Source organism: Solanum verrucosum, unplaced genomic scaffold (genome assembly GCF_900185275.1).
Source record: "Solanum verrucosum unplaced genomic scaffold, falcon-dt-bn FXZP01000280.1, whole genome shotgun sequence".
Taxonomy (NCBI): Eukaryota; Viridiplantae; Streptophyta; class Magnoliopsida; order Solanales; family Solanaceae; genus Solanum; species Solanum verrucosum.
In genome coordinates, this window is record NW_026019982.1 from 2,279,843 (window position 1) to 2,296,954 (window position 17,112).

Sequence of the window (17,112 nt, forward strand, 5' to 3'; positions counted from 1 at the left end):
AGCTATCCTTAAAACTCTAGAAAGCTATGAAAGAGTCTCTGGACAATCAATCAACAAGAACAAATGCTCCTACACCATGGCTCATACCACCCCTCTTATCTCTATCAAAAGGGTTGGAAAAAATTTTCGAATGAGATACGAGCATCTTTCTATTAAATATCTGGGATGTCCCATATATGATGGGAGGAAACTCTTTGAAATCTTCACTGATCTGATCTGTAAAATTACCAATAGAATTAAAGGGTGGCATCTTAAATTGTTGTCTACAGGAGGAAGAGCGACTCTCATTAGGCATGTCCTGCTTGCCCTAAATGTTCATTTTTTGGCAACAGTCAACCCCCTAAAGGCACCCTTGAGGTGATTGAGAGGTACCTTACTCGGTTCTACTGGCCAGGTAATGAGGAAGATAAGAAATATCACTGGCAAATAATCTTGACGATATTCCTCTCTGGACCGCTGCTGAATCTGGGAAGTTTTCAGTATCTTCAGCCTGGAAGCTTTTGAGAAAGAGGAGACCTTTTGCTCGTATTGATGCAAAAATATGGCATAAACATGTACCATATAAAATGTCTTGTGTTACATGAAGGGCAATTTATAACAGAATGCCTACTGATGATAAGATAGTCAAGAAGTTTAAAATAACCATTGTTTCTAAATGTGTTTGTTGTGTTGTTATAGGTATGAACCTTGGACTTCAATCCTCAGAACACCTATTTTGCAAAGGAGACTACGCACAACGAATCTGGAGCTCCATAATTGGCAGAATGGGCATTATCACAAGGCACACAAATCTCAGAGAATTGCTCCGAAGATGCTGGAATTCCACATCCAAAAATCCAGTCGCTGAATATGATTTAAGTATCATCCTTCCAATCATTATCTGGGAATTATGGAGATTAAGGTGCAACTCTAGATATGAGGAAAAGAGACCGTCCACCAAAATATCTATTTCTCTGATCGTCTTCAACATCTTTCACTTAACCAAAAAGGTTTTCTCCAACATTAACCTTCCGGAGAATTGGGAAAGCCTACTTAAGCTCATGGAAATACAACTTGAAGACACTATCCACACCACGGTTAAATGGTCGAGACCCTCGCATCACTCTATGAAGTTGAATATGGATGGCTCTTGTATTGGAGAATCTAGTGGAAGAGGTGGAGTGGTGCGAGACTCAAATGGAAATTGCATTATGGCCTTTATTCTTCCCCTGGGAAATGGAACCAGCAATACTGCTGAAGCAAAAGCCTTCCTCTTTGGCCTGAAGTGGTGCATTGCCAATGGACACATCTTTACTACAGTTGAAACAGATTCCCTCCTCCTCCTAAATAGCATTCTCAATTTATGGTCTACTCCTTGGAGGATGAGAAAAACGGTGGAAGAAATCAGAGAGTTGATCCTCAGACACAATATTCAGATCAATCACTGTTATAGGGAAGCCAACAGAGTGGCTGACAAACTTGTTTCTTATAGTCATCTAACCAACACTACCATAGTTATTACCGACACATCCAGTCTGCCAGCACATGTTAAAGGACTCCTCAATTTAGATAAATGGCAATTTCCATCCTTTAGGATTAAAAAAAGGAAGCCTTCCTTGATTTACTATGACCCTCCTTGAGAAGTCTTTTGCTAGTTGTCACCTTTGTGCAACTTTTTTTACCCAGTGCTACTGTAATCTTCAAGAAGGCAAGGTCTTGACCTCCTTCTCAAATTGTAATTGTTTCTCAGTGACAATGATAGATATAAAATTTCAATAAAAAAAAAAAAAAAACTTTACTTAAAATGGTTGGCCAATTAAAAAAGGGAAAAAGAACAAATATACTCTCGAACTATTGTAAATGGTATGCAGATACACTCCGTCATATTTTTAGGACATTGATGCCTCTGTCGTCCAAAAACTAGAGCATATATACCCTTTATACTAACGGACATACACATATCATAATCTTATCCACCGATCCGACATTTATTAAATACCAGATCGACAGATAAAATTGTGTCACGTGTCCCTAGTCCCTATTTAGTCTTCCATTAGAGTGAAGAGCATATATACTCTGATTTTTGGACGGCAGGGACACCAATGTCCCAAAAATATAACAGAGGGTATCTGCATACCATTTACGATAGTTCGAAGGTATATTGTCCTTTATCCCATTAAAAAAACACGATTAAAATCTCATTAAGATTAGGACATCTGAATCTGAAATTCACCTCGTTATTAACTTAACTCCAATAATAAAGTCCGAAACTACCTAACTTGGTGAGTTAAAAAAGTGTTCAAATAGTGAGCAAACAAAAGTAAGCATATTTCCCACACCTTTTCTTACTCCTTTTATGTCGCGCCCACAACCTTAAACTGCTTCTTTAAACAAAAAAAAACTTCTCTGCGAAATCCTCTGTAAGTAAACAATGAAGAAAAAATTCTGTCTTTGTTATTGTCCTTCTGTTGTTGAAACAGAGGATTCTACTGATCTTCTTCTTTCAACAAACAACAATAGTACTGTTTCTTCGTCTATGAATATCTTCGTAAAAGATTCAGACGAAAAAATAACGAATCCATCGTTTAATAAAAGTATCCACAAACTTCCTACCCGGAAAATCTTTTCATACAAGAATTTCCCTCGACTTTGTAAAGCCATATTGTTTCAAGATCCTCTGGTTAGTATTATCTCTTTATATTTTTCGAACTTTACTGTCTCATTTTATGTGAAGGTGTTACTGTTTGGAGCGTTTAATAACTTTTTTTTACTATAATTTTTCTTTAATATTGAATTTTTTTTGGTTGTGTTGGGTTGTAGTAATTTTCTTCTACTTTTTTTAAAATCAGAGTTGATTTCTCGAATAATGCTCAACTTATAGTTATTATTTTGAAAAATTACTATCTTTTGAATCGAAAAGAGATGTGATTTTCTAAGATAATAACTATTAATTGTGTGACTTCTGAAAAATCAATCCATCGAATTTATGTATTTTGACCCTTGTACTCTGAATCTTTTGGATAAATTGGGAGTTGGGACACAGACGGAGTATAGAATACTCATAATTTATAGTACTTGTTAATTCCTAATAGATTTTGGTCCATTAACACTATATTAAAAATAATCTTTAACCAGAAATAATTAACAGTAATAGTTATATATTTTTTAGTGATAGTTAGCATTTTTTACAAATGTCCCTATTAGTAATGTCGATAAAAAATTTAACATTTTTACTATTGTGTATATTTATTGTCGCTAAAAATTATTTTTATTTTAGGGTAAGATCATTTCAATTTTCAAGTCTTGAATATAATATTTTGAAAAGCCCACAATTCTTCACTCCCTTGTTATACTTTCTGATTTATGACAAAAAAAAAAATTGTGGCTATTTTTGATGTACAGAGAAATATTCAGCAACTTGAGATTGAATTGAAAAGTAAAGTGAATTGGAATAAAGATGAAAAGTGCTTCAAGAAATTGGAAAATCATGAATCAAGAAAACCAGAAATGGAAGTTGAAGAAGTTAATAAAATCTCACAAGAAAAAGACAGTTCAGGTTCACATGAATCTCAAAAGTTGTCATCATCAAATTGGACAAATCCAAAAACTTCTAGTACTACTTCAACATCATCATGTGACAAGAAGAAAAAGGACTATTGTTCCTTGTTGTATTTAATTGTCATTGCTCTATTCATGACAATTTTTCTAGGTAAATCTTGGGCCATAGTGTTAACATTATCATGGCTTTATTCTATCCCTTATTATCAGACTCGACAACAATAATATATTCAGTGAAATTCTGTAAAGTGGGGTCTAAAGCTTTGATATCGAAGTCGATTAATCGAAAGTGAGAAATTTCAATTGTTGACATGAAAAAGGAAGTTAAGTGTTTTTACTTGAACAATACTTAAAGACTTGTAGCTTTTGTGATTCTTTTGGAATGGTATATCACTTTAGTACGTGCAATAAATTATTGTAGAAGCGATTAATTTAATTTAATTGGTGTACTATACATACAAGTACATTAACTATGTAGATTGTAGAGAGAAAAAATTGCTCACACTCGTTATTTTACACCAAATTATATTTAGGATCCATTTGGATAGATTTGAAATAAGGTTAACTTGAAATTGATATTTAGTTTGAATATGCATTTTGAATTTTTTAAATTATAGTATATATTTTCCTTAGATACTGCAAAAGACAACTCACATGTTTTATTTTTTTCAATAGTAATGCCAATTTTTTTTATAAAAAAATCATAAAATTAGGACAAGAGAGTACGGAACTATATATGAGGATAATTTAAAACTTGATTCTTTATGTTATGAATATGCCAACATTTAGCTATTCGAGTATTTTGTTCATCTTGATTTCACCCATCTCAATATTTTATTACTTGATTAAATTTGTCTTATTTGATTAGAAATTACTATTCAAATAATTTTTCGTCCGTATAGATTGGAACGATTTTAAAATTTATAGATCTTCCAAGTTCTTGAAATATATGTTGTAACACACTCTCTTTTTTTTTCCTACCTAGTGTCCGAAACCCACATTAGAGTTCCGATTAAATTCGGATCACGCACTGCAGGGCCCATTCGGGGGTAGTGCTCCCAACATGATTTTCTCCATACCCAAGGCTCGAATCCGATACTTCTGGTTAAGGGTGAAGCACTCCCACCAGTGCACCACAACCCATGTTGGTGTAACACACTCTTTTCGATCCTTTATGAGTTAGGTAACATATATTTTGCACATTTCTTAAGAAACTATAAATAGAAGAGTAATTTTATTATATCACCCTTTGAATATAATAAATATAATATCTTGAAAAATGTAATAGAGAAATGACTATAATTAATAATAAGGGTAAATTAGGAACTGTGTAAAATTATCCAGTGATTTCATAAAGTGGACAAGTATTGTTGGACATCTCAAAATAATATAGTGGACAACAATTGTTGGACGGCGGGAAGGGAGTACACACTCTTTTTCGTTCATTTTTACTCATTCATAATAAACTTTGCACACATGCACGTCTTAAAGAATAATAAATGAATTACATATTTATATTAATTGATGTATAATCTTTAATGGACTTGAGAAATGATTTCGAATGAATAGTTAATAACTTAATATTAAGAATAAAACCAGAAAGAAGGAAAAAAAAAAATCGATACCACCAACTTTGATATGATGGAGATTTGGACTTATTAACAGCAATTACTCATATGAACGTCAATTGCCTTTTAGATGAAAGGCAATGCTTAGGTTAAGTAATTAAAAGAATTACTAATATTTACGATTAATACTACAAGTCTACAATCCCAAAATAGAGGTGCTACAGACTATTTCTTTTTAACAATAAAAAATGATAAAATTAATTATTAAATGAATCCAAACTTCTTTTCTTTCTTTTTCTAATTGGTAAGATTTCTTTATATTGCTATTTTGTTAAAAATCTTTTCAATTTTGGGTAAATAATACTTGTGGGTACTCCCTCCTTCTTATGTTATGTACAACTTATTTGTTGCCATTTGTTAGGACACGAAATATAAGAACTATTTCAATTACGTGATACATATAATAAAAATTAGAATGATCACATTTTAAAAAAGTGTATTCAAGATTAAAATAGTCTAATCACATTGTTTGAAGACCATCGCTATAACAAAAATATTTTTTTGCGATAATAAATATGCATATTAATAAAGAGTGTTAAAATATTTACAAACATTACTTAATTATTATTAGATCTAATATTATTATAGGCTTTAAAAATATTTACAAAGAATATTAATTATCACTACAAATACATACTTAACAACAGTTAAATTGTTGTCATTAATTAATTACTACTACAGATATTTTTGATGCAGTGCATTTTGATCATTGGATCTAGTAAACTAAATGCTAAATAAGCCAGCCAAATTGCCACATGACAAACAAAAAATATTTCTTGATTTCAACTACTACTGCCCCTAACTTTATAATATAAATTGAGTCTCTTCATTTGATTTTAAAGTTGAGAAACAAATAAATGAAGAACAAACTTTTCCTTTGCTTTAAACCCATTGACGTGCATCACAAACAAGATCCAACTGTAAGTCCCTTTCTTTTTACTATGTCATACAAATTTTATAGTTGAAACAATAAAATTTACCGTTAATCTTATTAAAAAAAGATAAACGACATATTATCAAAAAAAAAAAAAATTAGCTATAGACTGATTCAGAATTTAAATTTTATGCGTTGAATGACCTTTGACTATGGTACCTTCACTTTAATTTTGCAGTTGATCAAAACAAAAAATAAGAGGAGAAACAAAAAAGACAAGTTATTAAGAAAAGCAAGCTATGAATTTTCTTATTCAACTTCATCATGTTGTTGTTCTATAGAAGATGAATTATCAAGATCAAACTCATATGATCATAAAAAAGATGCAAAAAATGTTACAGCAGAATGTGACAAAGTCATGGATTTTTCATTTTGTTGTGTATGTTTGGTTATTTTTATTTTATTTGTGCTTATATATATTGGTAAGGTCTATGCAATTATTGTAACATCTTTAGGGGTTTTGATTTTCACCTTAGTTGGAAAATCCTATGTAGTTGCCCCAACTGAAATATGAAAAAACAGACTTCTATTTACTATGGTAAATTACTCTCTCTCCTTTCGGTTTTATTTGTTCAATATTTTAAAAATAGATTTTCATTTTTATTTGTCATTTTTAACGTATTAAAAAAGATAATTATTTTTTTCATGTTATACATGTAGTATTAATTACATATTTTTCAAATTATTTTTCAACACTTAATATTATTAAACATCAATTAATAAAAATAGTGTAATAAAATAATTATGTACATCACTATTTTCTTAACAGATATGTCAAATTCAAATATAAATATAACATGTAAAAATGAACGGAGTAACATTTAACTTCTGAGTTTTTTTTTTTTTAAAGAAAAACATAATATATTTTTCAGTTTAACTACATACTATATAGATTTTTTATTTTCTAAAATTAACTAGCTGAATCATTAATAAAGAATGATATGAATGTGCACTTTGATCATTATGACATGATAATAACATAAATGTGTCCAATATTAACGCATAGTGTAAGTTAATCATTTTTAAAAGTTCAATAGCATATTTGTATTATTTATTATTTTCAGGAAAAACTTATTTGTATCGGGTGTTTACATTAAATTAATGCAATTTCCATTATTACGTGATTTAATGAAGTAAAATACATGTTAATTAACTAAAATTAAGTAAAATAAACTGTAAATTAAAACACATGATGTGTGTGTATTGAATTAGTGTAAACATCCGATGCGGATAAATTTTACCCATTATTTTGCATAAAAGCAAAAAAGTTGAGCTTATCATAACTCATAAAAAATGAAGGGAGGAGCTTATAAAATAGTTATTGCCTCGTGAAACAATTGATAGTCATTATCCCTTCAATTTTTTTATTTTTATTTTTGGAGTTGGATGGAAATAATTAAATGCATACTCATCCTTTTCATGATCTAACTTTGTGCCACGAGCATCACTCAAAGTATCCAAACTTTTCTCCATGGAATATTTATATAAAAAAAATGTATCAAACTTTGCTTAATACTGAAGTTTACGTTTTATAAAGAAAAAAAAAGTATAGGATGAGATTTCACTTAGTTTCTTTCACCTTTAATTTATTTTATCGCCAACTTCGTTTTCGTTGGCTTTTTGTAAAATCAAATCATTAAAGGGATATCTAATACATATTGACATACCCTATAAAAAAATAGATACTTTTTCATCATAATTAATAAAAACTGTGTTATAAATATAATTGTTTAATCAAATCAATTTATTAAGAAAACACAATAGATATAAATTTCATTGAAATACTGAAAGACTTCTTAATTTTTCATGTAAAAATATAATTATTTTTTTGTTTTATTGATTCAATCGATATATCAATGAAAATAACCATCGGACATTTTTCAGCGAAAAAAATTAATAAAAATAATGTTTCTTTTAGTATAATGTATATGAATAAAACATAATTTCAATTTGAGGGAGAGAAAAATGGTGTGGAGATCAGAGGGGTGCTTCTGCTTTTGCTATAAAAGTTTTAGTAGCAAAAGTGTGCTAAGGTCCTTTACAATATCTTAGTTTTCAACAAAGATTTAACTCCCACTTGAGTATTTAGTTGATTGCTATAAAGTGTTTTTTTTTTGTTGTGTTATATGATATTTTATCTACAATTATATAAATATATAGATTCTGGTGTTGCTTAAACCTAACTTCATTCATATGTAAATATAATAATATAATACACATACATAAAAAATGATTTTTAAAGGTAATTAATTAAGGATAATAGTTTAATTATCGTTAAATATGTATTTTCAGCAACAATTAACACTCTTTATAAATATCTCTAAAGCCTATAACCAGCATTGAATCTAATAAAAATTAACTAATATTAGTAAAGATTTTACTAGCATTCTTTTATTAATATGTGTATACATTGCTGCTAAAAGCTGTTTTTCTGCCGTGATATTTTTCTTTCTACTTTATCGGAAGAATATCCTCTCCTCTTTTGGTACCGTCTTAGATTAGGTGCTTGCGAAGAAAGAGGAAAAATAAACTTTGATCACACAATGACACGTATATAGTAGGAAAATTTTATAACCAAAAATATAATAATTAAATATTAATAAAGCGGGTTGAAAAGCATATACATGATATATAGCCCCTTAACTAGTTGTCTAATAAAAAATATAATGATTAAATATTAATAAAGTGGATTGAGAAGCATATACATGATATATAGCCCCCCTTAACTAGTTGTCTAGTATACATATATACCAAAAATATATTTTGGGTTAAACATTGATCACCATTTACGATTTGAATAAAAGAAAATGATTTAGCTTTTTATGTGTAAGAACTAAAAAACTCATAATAATGATACATCTAGAGTAAAATTTGTGAGCGTAATTTTAGAAGGCAAAAGTTTAGAGCGACATAAATTGTGTAGTATTTAAGTTGTAAAGTTTATTATATTAGAGAACTTTTGTCTTGATAAAAGTTTAGAGAAAAAGACATAATTTTGTGACTTTTGAAACAGAATTATATCTTGTATAACTTGTGTCTTGCCAGTTTTGGATTGTGAATTGTCTTGCAATTTTTTTAATCTTGCAAGGCATAATTTAGCAGTTGTAAGATTCTTACGGCAGAATATTTTGAAACCAAACTTATTTCTCATAATGCATAAATTGTGCCTTATAAACTTTTGCCTTGCAAACTTTGATTTGTCTTCTTTGATATCAAAGATTCTTTTTACTATTTTTATTTTTATTTAAAATGCTACTCTAAAAGATTAAAATCAAAGATCACCCCAAAATAGGAATATCCGTGCAATGACTCATAAATTGAACTATAGAATATAAATTGGGCTCAAAAGTTATATATTATGAACAAGTTGGGCATCTTGTTGGAGCCTTGGAGATCTTTGACTTCGACCCAGATGGTCCATTTAGACTTAAAGTTTTTATTAAAAGGGCCTCTAAGTTATTATGGGTCATGAATTTGTGAAAGTATGGAAGAAAAGGGCTATCACCTAGATGTACGATGAAACTAAATGGTAGAGGTGTACATTCAATTTTTCGATTTGATCTTATAATTTTCAATTTTTGGTTCTGAAAAGGTACAATACAATCCAAACTAGAGCAAATTTGGTTTGGTTTGCTTATGATTTTTTCAATTTTGATTATTCAGTTGTGTCACGTAGGATAATTAATATAAGCAAATAGTTAGATTTGAATGGAAATGAGAAAATATAATGTCAAATGTCTTAAATATATTTTTCTATTATAAGTCATAGATAAAACATTAAAATACATGCCCTGCTATAAAGATTGAGAATGATGCATTTTATATCTATAAATTAATACAAAGAAGCGAGTAAGTAAGAAAATGGTAAAACACTCAAAACTTTAAAGTCCCTTAAATGACGACTATATGTTAAGTAAATAAAATATTAAATAATTCGGTTTTTGCTGGGTTTTTTTTCTTTTCTAAATCCGCAAAAACAAAATTTTCAATTTTCAATCCGAAACTAAACCAAAGAACCCCTCACTTCCAACTCGAAATTGTGAATTTGACTCACACGGAGGGGTGAAAAAAAAAAACAAAGAACCAAGTTCCTTAAAATATTGGTGACTATTTCTTGTTGCTAATATTGCTTCCAATAATTCTCACATGCTTCGGGTTTGACTTTTTTTTTTAGCGTCTGCTAGGGGATGTTCAACTGGAGATTCTTAGGGTTAGAAAATATTCTCTAATTTTTCATGTTTGATTTGTCAAAAATTTTGAAAAACATTTTTCTCTGACTTATGAAGGGAGGGTTTGGCTGATTACCAGCATCTTAATTTCAATCCAAACTTTCTGGCCACAAATTTTTGTGTTACAAAAAAAGACTATTCAACTAGTAATTGTAGAGCAAATGGACAAAATGACAAAGCACAAGTCTACACATTGGCATTGGTCCAAGAAAGGAACCAGAAAATATTTCAAGGAAAAGGGAGGAGCTGAAGTTCTGGTAAAAATAACAGTCCAAGTCATCCAACAAGCAAAACGAGTTCTTATTCATGGATAACTAAGCTTTGACAAGGGAGAGGGGGGCCCTTCTCATATCCGCCCTTACAGGAGCCTAAAGGAGAAAAGTATTTGCCCAATAGGAGAAGACTGCAGCTAAAGGATGTCCGTCTATAGATGGCTAGCTTGTAGATGCAAATATTGGACCTAGGTTTGTAGATGGATCTAGTCTTGTCGAATAGGTCCGATTTCAAGGTTCAAACACAAAAGCCCACTAGCCATACTGAACTGGTTAGTGATGGAAGCAATTCCTACGAACTGAATTCAAAATTGTTCATGGTAGAGGCAATTGTATCACAAATTTAGCTGGGGAGTTCAGAAAGATGAACTATTATCCCTAGGACACTCGAGCAAAGCCATTCCATCATTTGATTTTCTCCATTTCTTTTCTCTCTTCAAAAGAGGCCATAGCTATACGGACATCGCAACTGTCATTTCCAATGTTAATAGTTGATATTTATTGACAATAATCACCACAAAATTACCAAAAGTATGAAATAATATAGACTTAGTGAACCCGGCAAACTCAACAGATAATGCTAGGGCTAAACATTAAATGATTTTACAGAGCTAAGCATAGATAATTCAAATTAGTTACTAATGATATATATTACAAGTAGAAGTTGAAAGCCATCTTCAAGACCTGGAATTCGTAGACTCTGTGATGCTTTTAGATTGAGATGTTGTACTTGAAGTCTTGCTCTGAGCTTGTGAACTAGTCTGGCTCGAGGATGACTCGGTGAAGAAAACGATGTGCTCCTCATTATCTGCATAAACTTGAAGAGAGCGTGGGAGAGGAGGCAAATTCACATCCAAAACTCCTTCAAGAATCTGAACAACCTGACCCATTGAGGGTCTTTGGAATTCATCATCTTGGATGCACCAATATGCAACTTTACATATTTTTGACACCTCCTCAGCATCAGCAGCTCTGTCCAGCCTATTGTCCAATAGGCTAAGGATATCGCCTTCATCAACTACTACACGTGCAGCCCAACTAGGAAAGAATTTCACTTTCCCATCGTGAGAGTATTCGGAGTTTCGCCTCCCTGATACAATTTCCAAAAGCATCATGCCGTAGCTATAAACATCGGCTTTGGCTGTAATGGCCACCCCTGATATCCATTCTGGTGCAAGATAACCTCTTGTTCCTCTCATAGTAGTAAGGACTCTGCTAAAATCGCGCCCAACAAGCTTTGCCAGGCCAAAATCTGCTACTTTGGGGCATAATTGTGCATCAAGAAGGATGTTTTCAGGCTTTATATCACAATGTATGATGCAGTCCCTGCACTTCTCATGGAGATAAGTCAAGCCTCTAGCTGTCCCTAGTGCCACCTGGTACCTCGTTTTCCAATCCATAACATCTGACTGCTTTTCGGTAAAAATATGTGAATCCAAGGATCCATTTTCCATGTAATCATAAACCAGCAGTTTCTTGTTACCTTCAGAGCAAAATCCACGAAGGCGTACAAGATTAACATGTTGGATTGTCCCGATTGTGCTGACTTCTGATCGAAATTGCTTCTCTCCCTGGCTGATGCTATCGAGCCTTTTAACAGCAATAACAGATGAATCAGATAGTTTCCCTTTGAAAACAGAACCAAAGCCTCCACCCCCTAACTTCTCTGAGAAATTTTTAGTCGCATGTTGCAAGTCTTTGTAATCAAATGCAACCAATGAACCCTCCACTATTTTCCCACTTCCAATATGCCTACGCCTTCTCCAGAATACAACAAAAAGAATGCCCAGAAGGATCAGTACGGCAGCAGCAGACCCCACAGAAACACCAATTGGAACTCCCTTTTTACTCTTTGATTTTGGGATGTCAGATGCAGCTACCCTGACATAGATCAACTCGCCCCTGCCATCATTTTGTGGGAGTTGCTGCATATTCAAGAGTTCACCATTCCATATTGAGCATGAACTTCCATAAGCATAAGCAGTGCAATTGCAATTATTCAAACAGGTAGATCTGCATTCTTTAGCACTTCCAGCAAAAATATTTTGAGCATTTTCAGGTACTTTCATCTGGGGATGCATCCAAAAGTCATCTTTCTCCCCATTACCATTGCCACATTGCGACTTCGTTTGCCTCTCACATCCTCCAGAAAAATCATTTTGATTCCAATCAGTCTCTGAACTATGCTTGAAACCATCCAAACAATTACAGAAGGGATTGTTTTCCTGACAGGTAGCAAATGGCCCGCAAAATGCATAAACTTCACATTGTTGTCTTGGTTGAGACCAGAACAGATTCCACTTATTTGTATTATCCAACCATGTGAGTTGCTTAATCTGTCCAGAGCCATCCATAATGAATCTTGAGATAATAGAATCATTATAAAGGGAATATGTAAAATAGCTTTCATTCTGATTGTCCACATAGCTAAAATTGTAAATATAGTTAACACTCATCTCAGGCACATCTCTGAAAATTATATTATTCCATGGTCCAGTATCCCAATATTGCTCACTTCTATTGAACCTTATAATATACTGCTTCTCAATTGGGTCTAGTTCAAGCGAATACAGCCCAGGTGCAGGATCATCTGCACTCTTCCATGAAGTAAGAAGCTGCGTTGTATTGGTAACTTTGTTGTAAGAAAGTTTAGAATCAGGCAACCAAGTATTGCTAGGGTTATTAAAACTTTGCCAAAGTGGTGGTGTTGAATTAGACCCATCTGTCAAGATCAAATTACCATCATCTTGGAGGACTGCTACAACAGAACTCGAGTTGCTGGAACTGATATTTGTGGACCAAATTAGAGTTTGAGATTCATCCACCAGTACTAAATTACCATCTAAGATCTTTAACTCTGCAGAATTCTTATCAAGAACTGGTTTTTCCCTGTTTGCAACCCAAACAGCAGTTTGTTCAACCACTTTATCATACCACATGCCTATGTAGTGGTTGGAAGAATTACCTGGTTGGAAGAAACCAAGCTTAAATTTTCCACCTGAAGAGATAATTGTTTGGTCTCCAGAAAGGGATTGATTTGCAGAAATGGTGTCAGCAGCTTCAATGGAGAGATGGGTTTTGAGAGAGAAACATAGGTACATCAAAGAAAAGAGGAGAAAATAATTGTTTTTGATCTCCATAGCTGCTCAGAGTTTGTTCAGAGGACAGAGAGATTTATATCACTTTTTGGGAGAAGCCATTCATGGGATTATCTTGAAGAATGGGTCAGTTTGAAAATGGACAAATAAACTTTCATATGACTGCTGGTGTCACGTCAACAGGACAATCTTAAATTGACTTTTCACCCATAATCCCTCTGTCCAAAATACAAAATTATTAAATAAAGAAGTGATTAGAGAAACAATAATTGAATTAAAAAATACTAGAAAACAGTTGTTTTAAAAAAGAACATGGACTTACTTTTTTGATCAATAAATGAGGAAAATGAACTTTTAACTAGCAATAGTACCATGTTTACATAAAGACTCTAAACAAATTTTGTTATATGGTTTAATATTCAAAACTGACCAGATTTACGTAGACAAATTCCAACAAGCAAAATATTTGTTTCAAGCTGTTCATATCTTCTATGTGGGAACAGTAGATTAGCGAGAATTCTTGGTGCATCATAATTTGGTAGGCATAAGTTCGACTGCGAGGGGCAGAAGTTAAAAATAAATTCATTTGAAGAGTAAACTATCTGATTAAATTTCATAATTTACCAAACATATAGTCTATACCAGACATGAAATATTCTGTTGTCGATGGTGACGAATTGATAGCATTATAGACAAATATTTAAATTTGTCATACATCATAAAACTTCATTTATGACATAGCTGAACAGAACAAATATTTCATATAGAGAATGTGTCAACCATTAAAATATGAATATGTTATTGATGCACAATAGCATGAGGTATGACAGTTTTTTCAACCATCAGCAAGTCCTTGAATTTCATTCCAGAACAAATATATTTTCTTTGGTTTTTAGTTTGAATTCTGAACCATGAATAATCCAGGGGCATGATAGTAATTCTATGAACTAATGGAAAACACAGCTGGAAGAGAGTTCCCCAACTTGCTATACACGAGGAAGAAAAGTCAAGGCTAAAGATTTTTCACTCACCCATTGTAGCACCTAATATATCAATGGAGATTATTAAAAGTTGCAATTGTAGAAATATTTTCATATTTGGTTAGCTTAATGTTTTGAAAAATATTTTCTAGAAAGTAACTTTTAAAAAAAATATGAAAAATGACTTTCAATATTAAGGAAGAATAAATCTCACAAATACTCTAGCATTTCAAAATACCAAAAAGTGAGGCCTAATGGTCAATCAAGTGGATTGACATGAGAACTCAAGTTCAATTCCCGACAAAACACTAAGTGATTTCTTCTTATCTATTCAAATCTTAGTAGATAAAATTACCTTATATCTATGACATTTCAAGTTTATTGTCTTCTCTCCACCCGTCCAATGTCCCTGACCCCTTGACCAACTTACCCCCACCACCCTTGAACCCTAACTCCCTGTCTCATCTACTCCTATAGTCTTTTGCTAGATTACATATTTATTTATCAAATACTAAAAAATTAGTAAAAGAAACCCACATGTTTTTTCGAGAAAACATTACCAAACACACCCCTAGATTAGCTAAATCCGATAATTCCATTAGCATTAATCATGATTTGATAAGTCACTATCAAATTGAATAAGTCTCAGCTACCCACATTAACTCTTAGTGGAGAAAAATAAATGCTTAGCCAACCGCCACTAAACCAGTAGGTTTCTCTTACCAAATATACACCAATCTTTTTCTTCTAAGATAACGAGCAATAAATCGAATACTTAATATATATTGACATGATTGATTTATATTAATAATAATAATTTGTGCAAGAAAGCTACTGATTGGCAATATACTACTACAATTCATTGGCCAACCATTCACGTCCTTTTTCACATTTCGTGTGAATTGGGCGCAGATAGAAGTGGACTAATAGGAAATACTCTATAATATATTTTATCCACCGTTAGTTAAGATTCAACCATTTAGGTGAGAATCATTTTACCATTTACTTTTGATGACTTTGTACATAGAATAACTATAGCCAACTTAAAAAGTACTCCATTTGATTAAAAATAAGTATCATCTTAAAAATTCAAGACAAAAAATTGTGTATGGTTTTTCAACTATACTCTTACTCTCTATTTAATTCTCAAGAAACATTTATTAAATAAGGATAGTTTAGTAAACTACACATTGTATTTATTAATTTCCTAAGATGAACGAAAGGAGTACATAATTTCAATTTTCCCCACACAGTCCTAAAATATATATTTTTCAGATGAAAGATGGTCAACTTGATCACCCTTCCATCTATGTAGCTATACCACTGCAGCAAGTCCCCAAAGAAGTTGTGGAGTACTATTTGATAGGTTTATATTTATTCTGCACTTACTAATTGATCAAGTAATCTACAATTTGTGTTCCATAGGAAATAAGGTAGCACAGAAATGTGCAAATGGATCAGATGGTATTTTAAGTTAGATTTATAAATTTATCATTTTAATCTTAAAACTAATGAAGCGATTTCCTACAAGGAACAGCTGTTTAAGAGAGATAATAAGGTTAAAGCTAGGATGCTAATCCACTTATGGGGTTACGAGAGGGTGGTGTGTACAGAGTCCTATTCCTACCTTGTGAAGGTAGAAAAATATTTCTGATAAACCCTTGGACTCAAAAAAGAAACTGAGCAACAAATAAAATATTTTATTTAATACTGCTGAATGATAGTCTTATTAATCAGAAAGCAACAGATGTTGACTACCATAACCTTTTTTTTCAACAACTACGCTGTAAATTCCTCGCCAGTCATGTCAATTCAGTAAGGATGAAAACAAACGCACCTTTGAAGTTGGAACCTTAAAATACTCTGATTATGAAGGACTATAAGCCACAATCTCCCTGCATAACCTACAAGTTGGAATATTATAACTTTGAATCCATCCACACGCCAAAGACTCAGTCAGACATCAAATAGCTGCATCATTTTCTTTTTCCCTTTTCTTTCTTTCTCATCCAAATTTGATATTTGCAGGTTGCAAAGTACAAAAAGAACATTTATGTGTCTTAAGGCTATGTAACCTTTTTTATCATGAAGAAACATTTGTCACCAACCATGTCTTAAAAGTAAATTATGCATGTTATTATATTGTCAAACAAAGTTTAGCTTACAGAGAGATCTTGAACTAGATAGTTAAGTACATAAAATGTATGCATTTTCCTCAGCTAAAATGTGTACACTTCAATCCAACTTAATTTAAGTATTTAACTCAACTAAAGAAAGAACTGCAACTGAACTCCCTTCAAACCAACACGATTAAATGCCTGCTACAAAAGTTCACAAAGACGAAACAGGTATAAAATGTTTTGTTATGTGAGAATTCTATACCAGACTTTCCAGTGGAGCCTCCTGTCTGGAACCATACTTGGTGGCCACTGGA

At 32.0% G+C, this 17,112-nt stretch overlaps 2 protein-coding genes across 2 annotated transcripts; one reads left to right on the forward strand and one right to left on the reverse strand.

The window, feature by feature from the left end:
• The first annotated feature begins 2,373 nt into the window (after positions 1-2,373).
• On the forward strand, positions 2,374-3,762 carry LOC125817699 (uncharacterized). Its single transcript, XM_049497248.1, has 2 exons — positions 2,374-2,659; positions 3,382-3,762. The coding sequence occupies exons 1-2, from the start codon at positions 2,411-2,413 to the stop codon at positions 3,760-3,762; spliced, it is 630 nt and encodes a 209-aa protein (XP_049353205.1). The 5' UTR covers positions 2,374-2,410.
• A 7,291-nt stretch (positions 3,763-11,053) lies between these two features.
• Positions 11,054-13,895, reverse strand: LOC125817342 (G-type lectin S-receptor-like serine/threonine-protein kinase At2g19130). Its single transcript, XM_049496870.1, has one exon. The coding sequence runs from the start codon at positions 13,738-13,740 to the stop codon at positions 11,278-11,280; it is 2,463 nt and encodes an 820-aa protein (XP_049352827.1). The 5' UTR covers positions 13,741-13,895; the 3' UTR covers positions 11,054-11,277.
• Between the last annotated feature and the right edge of the window lie 3,217 nt (positions 13,896-17,112).